The sequence below is a fragment of the Microcaecilia unicolor genome, chromosome 3 (assembly GCF_901765095.1).
Source record: "Microcaecilia unicolor chromosome 3, aMicUni1.1, whole genome shotgun sequence".
Lineage (NCBI taxonomy): Eukaryota > Metazoa > Chordata > Amphibia > Gymnophiona > Siphonopidae > Microcaecilia > Microcaecilia unicolor.
The window spans coordinates 319,356,348-319,374,236 of NC_044033.1; the positions used below are offsets into that span (position 1 = coordinate 319,356,348).

At 46.1% G+C, this 17,889-nt stretch overlaps 1 protein-coding gene across 1 annotated transcript in view; it reads right to left on the reverse strand.

Annotated features, from left to right (window-relative positions):
• Positions 1–3,533: 3,533 nt before the first annotated feature.
• Positions 3,534–17,889, reverse strand: part of LOC115466828 (sperm acrosome-associated protein 5-like) — a 34,470-nt gene continuing 20,114 nt past the window's right edge. The window contains exon 4 of the mRNA XM_030198374.1: positions 3,534–3,720. Coding sequence (XP_030054234.1) covers positions 3,654–3,720 — 67 coding nt within the window. The 3' untranslated portion in view covers positions 3,534–3,653. The remainder of the gene's footprint in view (positions 3,721–17,889) is intronic.

Sequence of the window (17,889 nt, forward strand, 5' to 3'; positions counted from 1 at the left end):
TACTGAAGAGGAGTTTTATCACTACGTAACTGTTGATTACTATCTACAAACAACTGACGACACCACTGATGTCGAGATATGCGCTTACACGCAGGCAACGGCTGATGATGAAACAGATGATGAAATGAGCAGCGAGGCCCATGCTGACGAAATTCAACAACCTCCTGTCACTTTTGCAAGTGCGCTGGAGAGTCTCAACACTGTGCGGGCCTATCTGGAGGCCACTGGATGTCAGTGCTATGACAGTTTTTACCATCTGGCAGACGTAGTCTGTGGAACTCACAGACACAATAGTGTACAGAGGACCATGACTGATTACTTTAAGTAAGCCTAATGTTAGTTAACGGAGGCTGTATACTGTATGTATAATAAACTGTACTGCACATATGTTTATCAGATGTCAAGCTTCTTTGGGTCACAACGGTTAAGTGCAAGCTCCGGTTAACTGCATGTATTTCTTTGGTCCCAGACCCTTGCACTTAAGCGGATTGCACTGTACTTCAATTTGACTCTTATTATATAGTAAAAGGAAAGAAATTTGGATTTAGTTCACACACATCTCAGTAGATATTTCCCTGTCCCTGTAGGGCTTATAATTTAAGTGTGCACTTGAAACAAAGGAGGGTTATGACATGGCCAAAATTACAGAGTGGCTGTGGGATTTCATTGAAAATCATTTTTCAAACCCTCCCTTTTGTTTTGACAGTAAAATATACCTGTCTGCAAATAATCCAATTACCCACATAAAGTTTCTGTATTATTGCTGTAAATGAAATGCAATCATTATATATAAAATACAATTTAAAAAAAGGGGCATTTTTGATAGAACGTCTACATCAGAATTTGGACATTTTACTAAAATGTCCAAATTCTGAACAGGAAAGAAGTTCATTTTCAAAAAAGATAGACGTCTATCTTTTCTGTTCGAAAATGCTATGGACGTCTTGTGATTTGGACTTTTTTTTTTTGGTCCATTTTCAAACAAAAAACATCCAAATGTAAAACGTCCAAAAAAGAGGAGGAGTGGCTTAATGGTTAGTACAGTGGACTTTGATCTTGGTAACATGGGTTCAATTCCCACTGCTGCTCCTTGTGACTTTGGGCAAGTCAAATGCACAAGCTGCATTTTTGGATATGACATCTAAGTCTGAATGTGGATGTTTTTCGTAAAACGTCCAAAATCAGAACAGGAAAGGTCATTTTCTACCAAAAAAAAAAAATCTATCTTTTCCTTTTGAAAATGCTGTTTGGAAAAACGTTTTGTGATTTGGATGTTTTATTTTTTGGTCCATTTTCAAATAAAAAACCATTCACATGTTCTAAGTATGGTAAAAGCTTTGGTTGTAATGTAAATCTCAAAGTGCATCAAAAAGTCCACACTGGAGACAAACCATTTGCATGTATAGAGTCTGGTAAAAGCTTTGGTCAGAAGGTAAACCTCACAATGCACCAGAGAATACACTCAGAAGTGAGACCATTTACATGTCCTGAGTGTGGTAAAAACTTTGGTTGGCTCTGTTAGAAGTAATAATCTTCGCTTCCTAAATTTTCCAAAGCAACTTACTAAATCTCCTAGGGAAATGTTAAAAAAGTACTTAATTGAGATCTTTGGTGTTAAGGAAGAAATTATTCCTCCTTTCACCCAGGTTTATTACCTACCATTAAGAGAGCAGGCGGATCAGAAGAAACCAGAACAAGAAGAACAAGTTTTGAATGTCACAGATTTACTTGAAAATACAGATCTTGAACCTGTTACCTCAACTACCCTAATTGCAACAGTTGCATTAACACTGGATAAGTCCTGGTTAATGACTATGTACTTTAAAAACAAAGACAAATTGTTTCTTTGTCAAAAGATACAATTATTTCCTGATATCTCTAGAGAAACGCAAAAGCGTCGGAAACAATTTCTTCTAATGAAATCAGGGGTCACACAGCTGGGTACTACATTTTACTTGAGATATCCGTGTAAATGCATAGTGAGATACCAATCGAATAAATATGTTTTCTTTGACCCAGCTCAGTTAACAGTGTTTCTAGCATCAAGGCAAAATAGGGGTGCTTAAAATGTTATTCTCCCTTTAATTGAGAAATTTAACACTGAGTAATGTTACCTGTTAGCTTTTTGTTTGCTTTAATCTTGAAATGTTTGCCTAATATATATTCCATTTCTTAATATCTTGCTCCAAATATGTGGACTTGAGCGAGAAATTTCAAAACCGTTGCTTTAATAATATTGTATTCCTGACTAAACTATATGTGAAATGTATTGCTTTTCAAAACAAGCTTTGCTTGACTATAATTGTAAAAGTTATAAATAAAATAATTAAAAAAAAAAAAACTTTGGTTGGAAAGAAAGCCTCACACGGCATCAGAGAATTCACACAAGGATGAAAACATTTACATGCACTGAGGAGGTAAAAGCTTCAGTTGCATTGGGACAGGTAATTATGGAACATATACTCTTGCTATGAAGTATGGAAAAATAGCACTCTGCCATTTAGATATATCTAAGGAGACCTCCTTTTCATTTATAGATCTGAATTCAAAGCCCAAATATAATGATAAACAATACACATAAGACTCAAATGTTATAAAAAGAAATAGAAAGCTTGGCATCAGGTAGAATAGTAGAAAAGTGACATCCCAGGAAAGCAATAGGGCATCCTTGGGGTCTCTGCAGTGGACTTTATAAAATGCTCCCAGGAACACATCTCACCATTGCTCCCTTACCTTGTCTGCTGAGCCCCCCCAACCCTCCCCCCCCAAACCCACTACCCCCCAACTGTACAGCACTACCATAGCCCTTACAGGTGAAGGGAGCATCAATATGTGGGTACAGTGGGTTTCTGGTGGGTTTTGGAGGGCTCATAGTTTCCTCCACAAGTGTAACAAGTAGGGAGAGGTAGAAGCCTGGGCCCACCTGTCTGCAGTGCACTACACCACTACTAGACTACTCCAGGGACCTGCAAGCTATTCTAACGGACCTGAGTATAATATCTGAGGCTGGCAAGTAATAATATTAATCACATTTTTTGAGGTGGTAGGGGGATAGTGACCACTGGGGGAGTAAGGGGAGGTGAGCCCTGATTCTCTCCAGTGGTCATCTGGTCATTTGGGGCACCTCTTGTGTGGAGTAGAGGAGTAGCTTAGTGCAACAGACTTTGATTCTGGAGAAGTGGGTTCAGTTCCCACTGCAGCTGTTTTTTTTAAAAACAGGTCTAGCTCAAAACGTCCAAGTTCTAGTCTTGGATGTTTTTGTTTTGTTCCATTATGGCTGAAAGACGTCTAGGAACACCCAAGTCCCGCCTTGAACATGCCCCTGGCACGCCCCCTTGAGATTTAGACGTCCTTCTGATGGACGTCAGAGAAAAACGTTTAAAAAGAGGTTTCAAAAATACTGATTTGGACATTTTTGTGAGACAAACGTCCAAAAGCAGACATGTCACTTTTTGGACATTTTTCTCTTTTGAAAATGAGCCTGATAGTCAACTGGTTCTTGCTAAAATTTAGAATGAAGACAATAATGCAGATTTCACTGCTGCAAACTGATTTAATAACAGGAATTTATTGCAAAAAGGTTTTATAGACTACATTAGTTAAACTATTGAAAATGTATAGCGATGGTTTGCTACAGAGCATTTGAAGAGAAGCTAATAAGGATAATCGCAGCTGAAGTAACTCAGATCTTTTCCCTCGCAGTTTTCCGACCAGGAATACCTTGAATAAAAACAGAGAAAAAACAAGTTGAAAAAGACCACCACTTTGAGGTAGTCTAGGCTGCTGCCTAGATTATACCCAGGATGACAACATGGGAGCACACTATTATTTATTTGTTTGGACCAGGGCAGGGCTTTGATATACCTAGGAGGCGAGCAAGCTCTGCATCAGATTTTCACACTTCACACAATGATGGAAACAGCACCAGTTCTTTTGCTAAAAACAAGGACCTTTACTCTCCTTCAACTGATGAGGGTATAGCTTCTAAAATCTCAACACAGATGGCCAACTATTTGCAATAGCTTTCTACGCTCCTCCAAAAATTACAGTTTCTCCTTGTTATACAAACCCACTCACCGGTGTGGTAAGGGTTTAGCTTGGCTTGCACAGCTCACTTGCTGGTACACATAAGCAGATTTTAACTGTGATCAAGATTTAATGAGTTGGTAAGCATTTACACGCTTCTTGGTGATAGGCACTATGGATCTGCAATGTTGATATTATCAGAAAATAAATAGTTCTTTCTCTTCCTGCCTGCTATGTTAGAAGTTGTAGGCTGCCTGGATGTCACCACAGGTGATTTGAATGAATTCCTCTCTCCTTCTTCCCTGGACTACACAGAGGTGGAAAGGTTCTCTATATCTTCCCATTAAAACAAGTCAGCAACCAGGTTTCATGTTTGTTACTTGTCCCATAGTCCTTGAATCTTTGCTTCTTTAACAAGTGCCTTGTAGTGCCAACTCGTGGGAGTATGACAGGCGGGGGCGGTCCGCCCCGGGTGCACACCGCTGGTGAGGTGTTGGCTCCGCTGGCTCCTGTTCCGGGGCAGAGAGAGCAGGGAACCAGCGGAGCCGACGCAGCTCCCAGCGACGTGTACTCGGGGCGGAGTGGCCCTCCCGCCCGCCCCCTTTCCTACGCCAGTGGTAAGAATGTGCTCCGGGGGGGGGGGGGGGGGTGCGCTGTGCTGCACCCGGGAGGGGGGTGCGCAGCGGCGAACTGCCTCGGGTGTCAGCCGCCCTCGCTATGGCACTGATGACAGGCTGATTTTGCATTCAGGCTTATTGTATCAGGCTACTCCCTTTTAACATGAGTCAAAGGTGGGAGATGAAACCCAAGACAAATCTGTTGGGCAAGGCAAAACAGGGAGCTTATATAACATATAAGGGGAAAGGAAACTGCTGCACCAGGCCCTTCCCCAAATTACCATAAACCCTCTTATTGTTCTATCAATTTCCAGAGACTTCTACTCTCTCTGGAAACTTCTAATGTGAACATGTGTCTTCCTGACAGATGCTGAAACAGGAAAAATCAACAGGTTCACAGAAAGGAAACAACTGAAGCTGGCTCCAATCTGTCTATTTTAATCAAGGATAGAGGCCTAGAGATAATAGTTGAAACAAAATGCAGGCAGCCTCCTTCCTATTGACTGACAGGGCTGCCTTAGGCCAGCAACAGAAGCATTAACTTAATGGACTGAAAGAACTGTGCTTAGCATAGATAATTTAGAACACACAGACAGCAGTCAAAAATCTCCTGATGTTTCATACCTATCAGGGACACTCTGTGGAACAGTTTGAATGAAATGTAATAGGAGAGCTGGAACCTAATCAAATCAAATTTCAACCCCCTAGATATGGAGAGCTGGCTGCTTCTCCCAAATTGCAACAAGGGGACGGGAGAGGGAGGTGGGGAGGTTTTTTGTTTTTTTTTTAGTTACATTTGTACCCCGCGCTTTCCCACTGATGGCAGGCTCAATGCGGCTTACATATACAGGTACTTATTTGTACCTGGGGCAATGGAGGGTTAAGTGACTTGCCCAGAGTCACAAGGAGCTGTGCCTGAAGTGGGAGCTCTTTGAATTTCTGAATTTAGAGCAGTCCTTGTAAAGATACAGCTAACTACTGGAGCTTCCTCTTACACCATACCATTCTGCAGGAATAGATTTCCATAGCTACTTCTAGGATGGCCTCCCATAGGCAATTGCCTACTATTGGTAAGTACACCCTTGAAAATATAAATAGCAATAGATGATTTCCTCCTAAAAACAGATTATTATGAACAAATCAGTATGACTGTTTTTATGATGAAAACCAATTCTAATCTGTCGCATTTCCATAAAAGGAGTTGGTGAGTCGTAGAGTCCTACTTTGCATAGGGGATCTACATGGAAAATGGGATGCCTAGGTCAGGTCATTCATACTTAATCTAGTATTTTACAAAAGGCTCTGCTAAGCACAGAGCCTTTTGTAAAATACGTATAAGGATGTGCAGGAGCGTACATGCATTTGCTGACACATACATGTATACACCATTTTGAAATTACATATTCTCCAACATCAGAGAGCTGGTATTTCACCTAATGTCAAAGTCCTGAATGAGCAGGTGGACAGGTGACCCTCCTGCTTGTTTCTTAAGCAGATCGTGCCCACCCTTCACACTCCATAATCACTATCTTCAGGGCAGAACTGACAATTCCTTTACTCCCTGAGCCTTGGGAGTGTTCAGTACTGGAAAGAAAAGGATACTAAAAGAGTCCCCTCTCTTTCACAGTCTTAACCATGTTCTTCTGTTACAAAATGGCCATGAAGCACTGTTTCTCTCTGGCTTAGCTGTCAGCTCTCCTTCAATGTCCCTTTTTTCTGTTAAAATATAGGTTGAGGTATGGCTATTGTCCAATTATCCATCACTTGGGTAGGCAGCATAGCCCACCTATGCACCAGCTCATTCATAATAGAGGTGGAATACAACTGCTGATGGTGTGCCCTCAGTAAGCCTACAGGCTGCCCTGTCTCATTCAGCTACAACCAAGGTGTCTTCAGGGAGAGATAGATGTGTTTATCATTCAGGCTACTCCAGATGTCACTGGCAAAATGCACACTACTATTCTCTGTCTTGACCAGCTGTGCCTTCAGGGGGCGTGGGGCTGATTATACAAGCTGGGGATCATCTGCCTACTAAATGTTGACCTGGAGGGCATTTGGTAAATGAGTACTAAGAGATGCAGTAGTTTCTTAAACTCCATGAACCTGATACTGAAAAATGTTTAACTGGGCAGGTACATGCATATACTTAACCATTTCAAAATGATGGTGTAAATTAGCTCTGTTAGCTGCACCCTTGCTATGTGTATATGTCTTTTCAACTTCAAATATTGTGAGCACTCTGGAGTGCTGGCACGGGAAAAGGGGGATAGTGGTTCTTTTAGCCGTCAGCGTCCCCGGTCATTCAGCCCAGCTAGGAGAGCAGTGCGCCCTCTAGGGGCCAAACTGCTGGAGAAAGCGTTAGTTAAGGAGGAAAACTACTCTCCCCAGAAGCCACTGCAGGGTCAGCTGGACTCCGAGGAGAGGGAGGGGCGAGTAACTGATTGAGAGATGAGGTCTGATCCTGGAAATGAGGAACAGCTGGGGGAGCTTAGGGAGGAGGAGGATATGGATTGAAATAAAGAGGATGTGGAAAAGAAAGGGGAGGAGGAGTGTATGGAAGTGGCTGGTTTTGCTCTAACCCGGGCAGACAAGGTGAAAGCTTTTGTGGCCTCAGCATTGCCCCGGCTGTGGAGTTGGGGAAAGTGGGGAGTAAAGCAGTGGAGAAGAGACTGGCGAGCACAACTCACTACAGTACAGGAAAGCCAGTGAGGAGCATGCCGAGCAGCCGCACATAACATGGCGGCTGCCGGCATGGCAGCTCCCGGCCTGAGCGACCCTTCCCTTCCGGCTTCCCCTTGAGGGTCTGGGTGACATGGCAGGAGGCTCTGCCCACCGTTGGTTGGGAAGCCGGAAGGGGGTGGGGCCTTGGGGGTCCCCATACACCGCATAAGAGTTGCCGGGAGGTCTCTTTGTTGGCAGTGAGTGATGCAGGAGTTTTTGTGGACCACGCGTTTTGTACAGTAAATTTTCTTCCCTTGCTCGCGTAGAGCGGTTGTGGCCAGCCACTCGATCAGCTGATCACACGACCGGCCTTTCCATTTTGGCCTCCCATTTTGATTTGGCCTTCCTTCCCTTTTGGCCCCCCCATTTTGATTTGGCCGGCCTTTCCATTTTGGCCTCTCATTTTGATTTGGTCGGCCTTTCCATTTGAGTGCAGTTGTGGCCGGCCATTCGATCAGCTGTGCTTTCAGTGAATTTTAGTGCCAGCTCGGTTCGCGTTCGCTGCAGTCGCAGACTTTCTCCGGCCTTTCCAATTTGGTCTCCCATTTTGATTTGGCCGGCCATTCCATTTTGGCCTTCCCATTTTGAGAACCAGATCGGGGCCCAAGGCACATAGGGGTGCGTCCATGGGGCTATAAATAAATAAATAAATAAACTTGGGGTGCGCGGTTTGCGAGGCAGGCTGTTTTTGTCCCGGTGCTGTGCAGCGCTGCATGGGAGTGGGTGTGGAGGTACTCTGTCGGGGGCAGAGCGGCTGCGCTGGGAGTGGGGCTCGGACGGGTAGTTTGTTGCTGGGTTCCCCTCAGATCGGGGATCGGCCGGGGGGGGGCGCCCATCACGTGTTGCCCGCTGCCTTTGCTGCCCTGTGCCGTGGTCTCTGTGCTGCCGGGGATCCTGTGGTTTGCTGCTCTCGATTCTCTGTCACGTCTCTGAGGGACACTAGAACGCCGGCCTTGCCCGGACGCGAAATTTAACATGGCCAATATAGGGGCGAGGGATGATCGAGCACTCTGCGGCCGATTAGCCCTGTGTGTTGTGCTGCCCGGCTTTCGCGGGGGGATCGGCGCATCAAAAAAAAAAGGAACGAAAGACAGGAGGTGCAGGGCTTTTGCGGACGGTGCTTTGCCTGTCCTGGGCGACCATTTTGCGGGGGTTGAGTGGCACGCCATTTTCTCCCCTCTGGCCTGGCCACCCCCCAACCTCATTCTCCCTGCAGAGAATGCTTTCTCTCCCGGGACTGTAGAGCGGCAGTTCCTAACATTAGCCTACAGATGGCAGCAGGGCGCAACACTGCTAAAAGCAGTTTTCTTTATGAGCATTTGTGGTGCAGAGGAGTAGCCTGGTGGTTGGTGCAGTGGATTTTGCTCCTGGAGGGACTTGGGTTCAATTCCCACTACCATAGGAGCCAACTCTTCAAAATTATTGGGGGTGCTAAGCCCAATGAAAATAACCCCTCCCTGGACACATACAAGGAATTTTCTCAATATTGGGGGTGCTCAAGCACCCACAGCACCCACAGAGTCGGCTCCAATGCCCACTACAGCTATTCATTATCACTCATTTTGGAAAGCAAACAAAATAAATTGTCTATATTTATCTAGTGTCTCTGTCTGCATAGCTTTATTTTAAATTTATTTGCTTGATTTGTGCCTCACATTTTCCCACCCATTTGCAGGTTCAATGTGGCTTACATAGTACCATACAAGCGTTTGTAAGTCAGAGGATAACAAATACAAGGTTAAGTTGTGGTCGATTGAGGTAGGTGTGTGCTGGGCACCATGAGGGGCGAGGGGAATAAAGATTGCATACTGTCCAGTATGATCATTGGTTATGCTGTGCTGCTGGGTGTGGTGATTTATATATTGATATTTATAGAGATGCATATATATATATATATATATATATATATATATATATATATATATATATATATATATAAAACGGTATATATATGCAGATATGTACCCACACTAAATGCGATGTTTCTGCCGGGATGGCCATCCAGGTCAACACATTACATAGGCTAGCCGCCTTATCTACTTAGACAAATGTTCATTTGACACATTAGTCATGGAGTGTCACCAAGCTATCATTACGGTACGCCGATCCTTGGTGACGCGTGCATATTGAGCATTGACGGCAGGAAATCAGCCTCCGCAAATCGACGCCATTCTCTGTTGACTGGAAACAGTGCTATCTATCGGGAGCACGAGGTACCTGCCATTGTGTAATTACGGCCAGAATTGTTAGGCCTCTCTTCCGATTCACATCAGTACTGGTATGACAGGTTGAATGCTATGCTCCTGATTTTCTCCCATGCAGCTCCCCTCATATATGTCTGGGCTAATTCAAGTGCCATCTCCCTATCTGAGGTTCCTTTCATGTGGTACAGCATAAGTGCTAAGGACGAGACTTGGTGTTACCCGGTTGCCTTTTGGGTGGTTTTCATGGATACCGTACACTCTTAATGTCCATCCGCTTCATTGTCCTTAACAGTCATAGGTACCTCTTCCTTCCTTGTTATGGCTGAGCCGCTAACCTTTTCACCTTTCATTTCATGCTTACTCGGTCTTGCTTATGAAACCCCCAAGTACGGCTGATCCAGAGTGTTACCATCATCGTACAGATCACGAAAAGGCTGCTTGCTGCTGTATTTCCCTGGATCTGTATCTTTACCTATTCCAGTATTGCACTTCTCTTTTCCCTACCCTAAGATTGACAGTTAAGCAGCACCGCGACTTCTGGGTTATCCTCCCCTAGCCCTTTATCCTCTGCATAGACAAAGTGATGTTACTATATCACAAGGACAACAGGGACAACAGTAATATCCTTTGACCTTTACATAGTGGGTTCAAGATTATCAATCTCCCATACTCAGTTTTGGAACTGCACTTGAACTACTGGTGGTTCATCTTCATAAGGTTGTGTTACTTGGAGGGTACATGAAGTCGAATTCCCCTCCCCCCGCATACAACATTGGCCCGATGTTCTGTCCATTGTCAGCCTTGCCCGGTTGGGAAAGATTCCTGAAATGAGCTACGCAAGGCATGCAGTTCCCGCGTAGTGCAGACGAACTTGCTTACAAATTGTAATTATTAGAGGGCTGTTGCCTCAACCTTTTCTCTACCTGCCTTGGCTGTGCTCATGGGTCTTTGTGCTCTTCCTGACTCACTTCATAACGGTCTCCACAACATTTCTGTCCACGTTTGCCCTCACAGACTCCCAGATTCCTGGCGCCTTGTGGGGAATGCAGGATGAGCCTGGGTCGTTGCGGCAGACTTTGTGCATGGGAAAGTGGATTCAGTTCCCATGGAAGCTCATTTACCACTGAGCCAGCTTCCACAATAGGAAGACCCCTTACTAAAAGGCACATCTTCTGACTTGTGAGTGAACTGTTTGTTATTCTATACATGACCATTCCGAAAAATGCAGAGGCTTTAGGGTGTATCTCTGTGCTGAGGTCTACCCCAGGACACTTTAATCTTGCAGTACCAGATCTTAACCGGCTTGAACACCTGAAGCTTGGTTGTTCTTCCAATTGGTTGGAGTAAACAGTACAGAAGTGTGATATGTGAGCTTACACTGTGGAGGACGATCCTTTAGTGTGCGGAGGGCGATCCTTTAGAGTCTCGACACTACTGATATGCTAGGTCTAGGTCTTGGAATAAAACACCCTGTACTAGGTCCAGGTCTTGGAATACAACACCCCATTAGGCCTCGCAGATACTAACGATATGCTAGGTCTAGGTCGTTAGGCCTCGCGTCTGCTCTGGCAGGAGCTAAGCCTCCCCACTAATATCTATGCCTCGGTCTACGGAGTACACGGCAGCGGTGATTGGTTCTCCATTCCTTGGCCGCTCCACTGAACATGCTGTGGCCTCACCAAGAGAATCACCTTCCTTGTATTATTCTCCCTTGTTGCAGCTGCTCTGGACACGCTGTGGCCTCACCAAGACCATCACCTTCCTTGTATTATTCTCCCGTGTTGTAGCACTCCGCATTTGGGGGCCTGGCACCAGCCAATGGACGTGCAGCCGTGGGGAAGCTCATAAGCACGCGACCGGCACGTTGCCCGCACACTGCAGCGCTCCTCTGGTATTTTGCTCCATTGCACGTAACAGGAGTCGATCACCAGACGGCTGGTGCTTTCTTACGTTTCCAATTTGCACTCTTTCAACAGACAAGGAACCAGCTCCAGTCCCCAAAAACCTATGGCTATGGCGTTTGGTATCGACACTGTGCACTTGGCATTTGGACACTTTGCACTTACTCATCGACACCATGCACTTGCTCATCAGCAGATCATTAGCCCGTCCTACCCTGCGCTCATATGGATGGGCATTTCATCGAGTTTCTGCATACCTCCTATGCCATGGGTGGCCAATTGGAGCGGGTCACGCTCACCTCATCGCACGAGCTTCTGCGTACCTCCTATGCCATGGGTGGCCAAATGGAGTGGTTCATGCTCACCTCGTACGTTATATCACGGCGGCTTTCGGGCGAGGCGCCTTCAGGTAAATGGTCATTTTGCACATTGCAGGCTTCTCCGGCTTCTTCTTTTGTCAGGCTCTGTGGAAGGCAACCCTCATGCCAGCTTACTGATCAGGACTTTCTCGGGAGGATGCGCACGGTCACCATTACGCCCCTCGAACCAGGTGGCATGAGCCTGCATTGCCTATGGTTCTCCCTTCACACACTATGCAACGATAGCTAAGAGGCTGCATGAGCCTGCATTGCCTATGGTTTGCCCTTCACACACTGTGCAACGATAGCTACGAGGCTGCATGAGCCTGCATTGCCCATGGTTCGCCCTTCACACACTGTGCAATGATAGCTACGAGGCTGCAGAGTCCGGGCCACCGCCTCTTTGACCTTCCTCACTGCGCTGCACACACTGGAGGCTTGCAGACGGCCGGCGTCTCAATAGCGTGGGAAGTCTGATCAGGCGGGCAAGGGCTCGCAGGCAAGCAAAGGCCTCACCATTACCCTGCATAGACTTGCTCACTTGTCCGCAGCTAACCAGATCGCCAGCTGGCTCATGACAGTCATCCTCCCGCGAGTTTCAGTTCAAGGCTGTCTTTTGACAAGCTGTCCTGGAAACGGAACCTGGCAGTGCCTGACAATTGCGGGACTCACTCTTACTGGTCTCCTGCTACTGACAGGTGCGTTTATCATCCTGCACTGGCATTGCGGTCCAGAGGCATGACTAAGGTCACAGGCATGACTAAGGTCACACGTGGGTGGTGCAGCCTGGCAGAGCTCAAATCTGGCATCATGCGGATCCCAGGCTTGACTAAGGTCACAGGCATGACTAAGATCACATGTGGGTGGTGCCCTTGAGCGCCATTCATGAAGGCGGGACAAGGGGGGACCCGTGGACCCTGATTCTCAGGCCCCCCGGGTTGTGGCGGAGGCACCCGAGCCTGGGAACCCTGGGATGTGCTGGAACAATAGCCGAAAGGCAGATCGCCCACTCCAGGCAAGGGACAGGAACACTCACTGCTGGCAGATTAGTCACCTCGCTGGTTGCACAGGGCAGGTGGGACACTGGTCTGGGGGGAGGTTGCCCCAAGCAGATGGATGCTCGGCCACACTGGATCACTGCTGGCAGACTAGTCACCTCGCTGGTTGCACAGGGCAGGTGGGACGCTGGTCTGGGGGGAGGTTGCCCCCAAGCAGATGGATGCTCGGCCACGCTGGATGCTCGGTCGCGCTGGAGGCGGAGACAGGGCTGGCCGCAGCGTGGGCGGTGATGCTGGCTCTCTAGCTGGATAGGCACGGCAGAGAGCTGAAGCTTCTGATACGTCAAACCCAGAGCTTGGGTGCTTCCTAAGGATTGTTTAATGTGTTGTTTCAATAAAGCTGTGGCCATTTATTCCCAAACCTGTCTCATGCTTGGTCTGTGAGTACGCTAGGGGTAAAAGCGAGGGCAGGAGCGAGAGGGCGTGCAGCCTGCCTATGTTATGACTGCTCACAATGATAGTGCTGTTGAAAGTTAGATTGTTTCTGAGCAGGATTGTGCACCTGAAAACTCAGACTGTATTGTGTAAGAGATGATGTGGAATCACCTAATCACCAAAACTGTCTGCTGATAAGATAGTGCTGCTGGAGATTTGGTGGGATTTGAAGCAGAAAACTGCAATTGTCAAGGAGAAAATGAGTCTGCAATATGTAAAAACGGGAGGACTGTCCATTATGATATAAAGTCTTCTGATTGAAGGAGGTGTTTAAGCAAGATTAATCTGATGTTAAGAGAGCTGGAACAATAAAGAACTTTGATTGTTTTCTAACGGCTTTTGAGTGTGCAAGAGTTTCTTAAAATCAACAAGAAGGAGAGAGAGAGAGGAAAAGTGAGGTGGCTGGCTAGCAATGCTCACGGAAGGTGGTGGAAGCTAAGCAGGGATGACCTCAGCCCCATCCCCTTCTGGAAGGGTGACTTGGTTACAATATGTATTGTATAAATTTAGTTATTTAGGTGCCCTTTTACTAAGGTGTGCCCAAAAGTGGCCTGTGCTGGTGCAGGCATGTGTTTCGGACGCACACTGGTCCATTTCCTGAGCACACCCGGAAAAAAGGGGCTTTTTTTAATATGCCAGAAAATGGATGTGCGGCAAAATGAAAACCAGCGCATGTCCACTTTCGGCCTGAGACCTTAATGTTACCCATTGACTTAGCGGTAAGGTCGCACATGCTAACCGGGCAGTAAGCGTGGAGCACACACCAACTGCCAATCACTGCCAGGTAAGGGACCCACAGTAGAAAATAGAAAATATTTTCTAACACGTGTTTTGGGTGCATGCTAAAAATGGAATTACTACCCGGGGCACATGGTAGCTGGGTGGTAGTGCTAATTTGACGTGCGTTGGACACACATAGAGGGGCATAATTGAAAGGGGTGCCCAAGTTTTCCTGAGGACGGACTCACAGGACATCCCGGAGAAAGGGCGGGGAAACCCGTATTATCGAAACAAGATGGGTGTACATCTTTCGTTTTGATAATACGTTCAGGGACGCCCAAATAGCGAAATTTAGGTCGACCTTAGAGATGGTCGTCCTTAGAGATGCTTGTCCTCGATTTTCGACGATAATGGAAACCGAGGACCCCCATCTCAGAAATGACCAAATGTAAGCCATTTGGTCGTGGGAGGAGCCAGCAGTTTTAGTGCACTGGTCCCCCTGACATGCCAAGATACCAACCGGGCACCCTAGGGGGCACTGCAATGGACTTCATAAATTGCTCCCAGGTGCATAGCTCCCTTACCTTGTGTGCTGATTCCCCCAACCCCCCCAAACCCACTCCCCACAACTGTACACCACTACCATAGCCCTAAGGGGTGAAGGGGGCACCTACATGTGGGTACAGTGGGTTTTGAAGGGCTTACATTTACCACCACAAGTGTAACAGGTATGGAGGAGATGGGCCTGGGTCCGCCTGCCTGAAGTGCACTGCACCCACTAAAACTGCTCCAGGGACTTGCATACTGCTGTCAGGGAGCTGGGTATGACATTTCAGGCTGGCATAGAGGCTGGCAAAAAATATTTTAAAAAGGTTTTTTTTTGAGGGTGTGGGGGGGTTGGTGACCACTGGGGAAGTAAGGGGAGGTCATCCCTGATTCCCACCAGTGGTCATCTTGTCAGTTCAGGCACCTTTTTGAGGCTTGGTCGTAACAAAAAAAGGACCAAGTAAAGTTGCCCAAGTGCTTGTCAGGGACGCCCTTCTTTTTTCCATTATCAGTCGAGGACACCCATGTGTTAGGCACGCCCCAGTCCCGCCTTCACTGAGCTTCTGACATGCCCCCGTGAACTTTGGTCATCCCCACGATGGAAGACAGTTGAGGACGCCCAAAATTGGCTTTCGATTATGCTGATTTGGGCGGCCCTAGGAGAAGGACGCCCATCTCCCGATTTGTGTCGAAAGATGGGTGCCCTTCTCTTTCGAAAATAAGCCTGATAGGCACCGATGCGCTTTTGTAAAAGGGCCCCTTAGTTATTTATTCCATTTATAGCCCACCTAAATCCTAAGCAGATTCCAATATAACAATATACACAATAAATGTACTCACAAACATAAACAACAAGACAATAACTGCCTCTACATACCAATAACTCTCTGCTCCTTCCCAAACACATCTTAAAAATGTCCCTAGGAAAACCACTTACTATGTTGCCCATACTTTTAGATAGGTGAAAATCCATTTAACTGGATATGGTGGATAAGTTATCGATTTGCATGGATGAGACGATGGTGCAGGGAGGAGGGTTTTAGATTTGTTAGAAACTGGGCAACATTCTGGGGAAGGGGGAGCCTATTCCGAAAGGATGGGCTCCACCATAATCAGGGTGGGACCAGGCTGCTGGCGTCAGCATGTAAAAAGGAGATAGAGCAGCTTTTAAACTAGAAATGGAGGGAAGGCCGACAGTCGCTCAAAAGCGCATGGTTTGGGATAAGGTATCTTGCAAGGATATCTCACAAACAAGGAAGATAGAGTTTCTGGATAGTGAGGTTGTACAACAGACCGTGGTAGGCCAGGTGCCCTTAAATACAACCAAACATCAGACCAAAGATGGCAAATCAATAGTGTCAAGTACTAAGCATCATGCAAACAGGAACAACAAACGTACTCTGAAATGTCTATATGCAAATGCTAGGAGTCTAAGAAATAAGATGGGAGAGTTGGAATATATTGTAGTTAATGAAAAATTGGATATAATAGGCATTACTGAGACCTGGTGGAAGGAAGATAACCAGTGGGACACTGTCATACCGGGTTACAAAGTATATCGTAGTGATAGGGTGGACCGGACTGGTGGAGGGGTAGCATTGTATATTAACGAGAGCCTTGACTCAGATAGATTACAAATTCAGCAGGACACAAATCACACCTTTGAATCATTGTGGGTTGAAATTCCATGTATAAAAGCGAAAAGGACAATGATAGGAGTGTACTACCGTCCGCCTCGCCAGGATGAGCAGGTAGACACAGAAATGATAAAAGAAATCAGAGACGCAAACAAAATGGGCAATGTGATAATAATGGGTGACTTCAATTATCCAAATATAGACTGGGTAAATGAAACATCGGGATACGCTAGAGAGGTACAATTCCTTGATGAAATCAAGGACAGCTATATGGAGCAGATGGTGCAGGAGCCGATGAGAGAAGGAAAAATTCTAGACTTGGTCCTTAGTGGAGCACATGATCTGGTGACGAACGTTATGTTACTGGGGCCGCTTGATAACAGTGATCATAATATGATCAGTTTTGATATCAACCTTGAAATAACCAGTGCTTTTTTTGTAGAAAAAAAGGTGCCGGTACTCATTATGGGCGGGGTCACCACATATGGCTCCACCCCTATGATAGCCACACCCACATTAACCACACCCCCTATACCAGCCATGGCGCATATAAACAGACATCATTGAAAATATTATAGTACTATAGGAGAAAAAAATAACGTGATTTTTTTTCATTATAAATAATCTCTGTAAGCTCTTACAGCTCCAGTATACCCAGTGCAAAATAAGACAGCCAATGTAAATTCTCAAATTGGACATAATTACAAACACTAAAATGAAAATAAAATGATTTTTTTCTACCTTTGTTGTCTGGTGACTGTTTTTCTTTCCATATTGGTCCCATTCTGTGATTCTGCTTTCTTTTCTTTTCGCTTAACTCTTCTGTGCCATTTGTCATTTTTGTCTCCTTTTTCTTTGCTTTCTTCAATATTTTTCAGGCTCTCTCTCTCTGTCCAGATTTAATTCATTCTTACTATCCATTCTTTAATGTCCTTCATCTACCTGTGGCTTTTCATCTTTTCCTCACCCTTGTTCTCCCCATGCCCCTTCCTCTTATTCTCCAGTCTTTCTCTATTCCCCTTTTCCATCCAGCAGCTCTGCTTTCTCTCCCCATCCTTCCAGTGTCTCCCCTATTTCTTTCTGCAGTCTTCCATCCAGCATCTTCCCTCTCTCTCTCCCCATCCTTCCATCTGTTTTCCCCCTCTCTCTCCCCATCCTTCCATCTGTTTTCCCTCTCTCTTTCCCCAATCCTTCCATCTGTTTTTCCCTCTCTCCCCAATCCTTCCATCTGTTTTTCCCTCTCTCTCCCCATCCTTCCATCTGTTTTCCCCTCTCTCCCCAATCCTTCCCTCTGTTGTTTTCCCTTTCTCTCTCTCCCCAATCCTTCCCTGTTTTCCCTCTCTCTCTATCCCCATCCTTCCATCTGTTTTCCCCTCTCCCCAATCCTTCCCTGTTGTTTTCCCTCTTTCTCTCTCTCCCCAATCTTTCCCTCTGTTGTTTTCCCTCTCTCTCTCTCCCCAATCCTTCCCTCTGTTGTTTTCCCTTTCTCTCTCCCCAATCCTTCCATCTGTTTTTCCCTCTCTCTTCCCATCCTTCCATCTTTTTCCCTCTCTCTCCCCAATCCTTCCCTGTTGTTTTCCCTCTTTCTCTCTCTCCCCAATCTTTCCCTCTGTTGTTTTCCCTCTCTCTCTCTCCCCAATCCTTCCCTCTGTTGTTTTCCCTTTC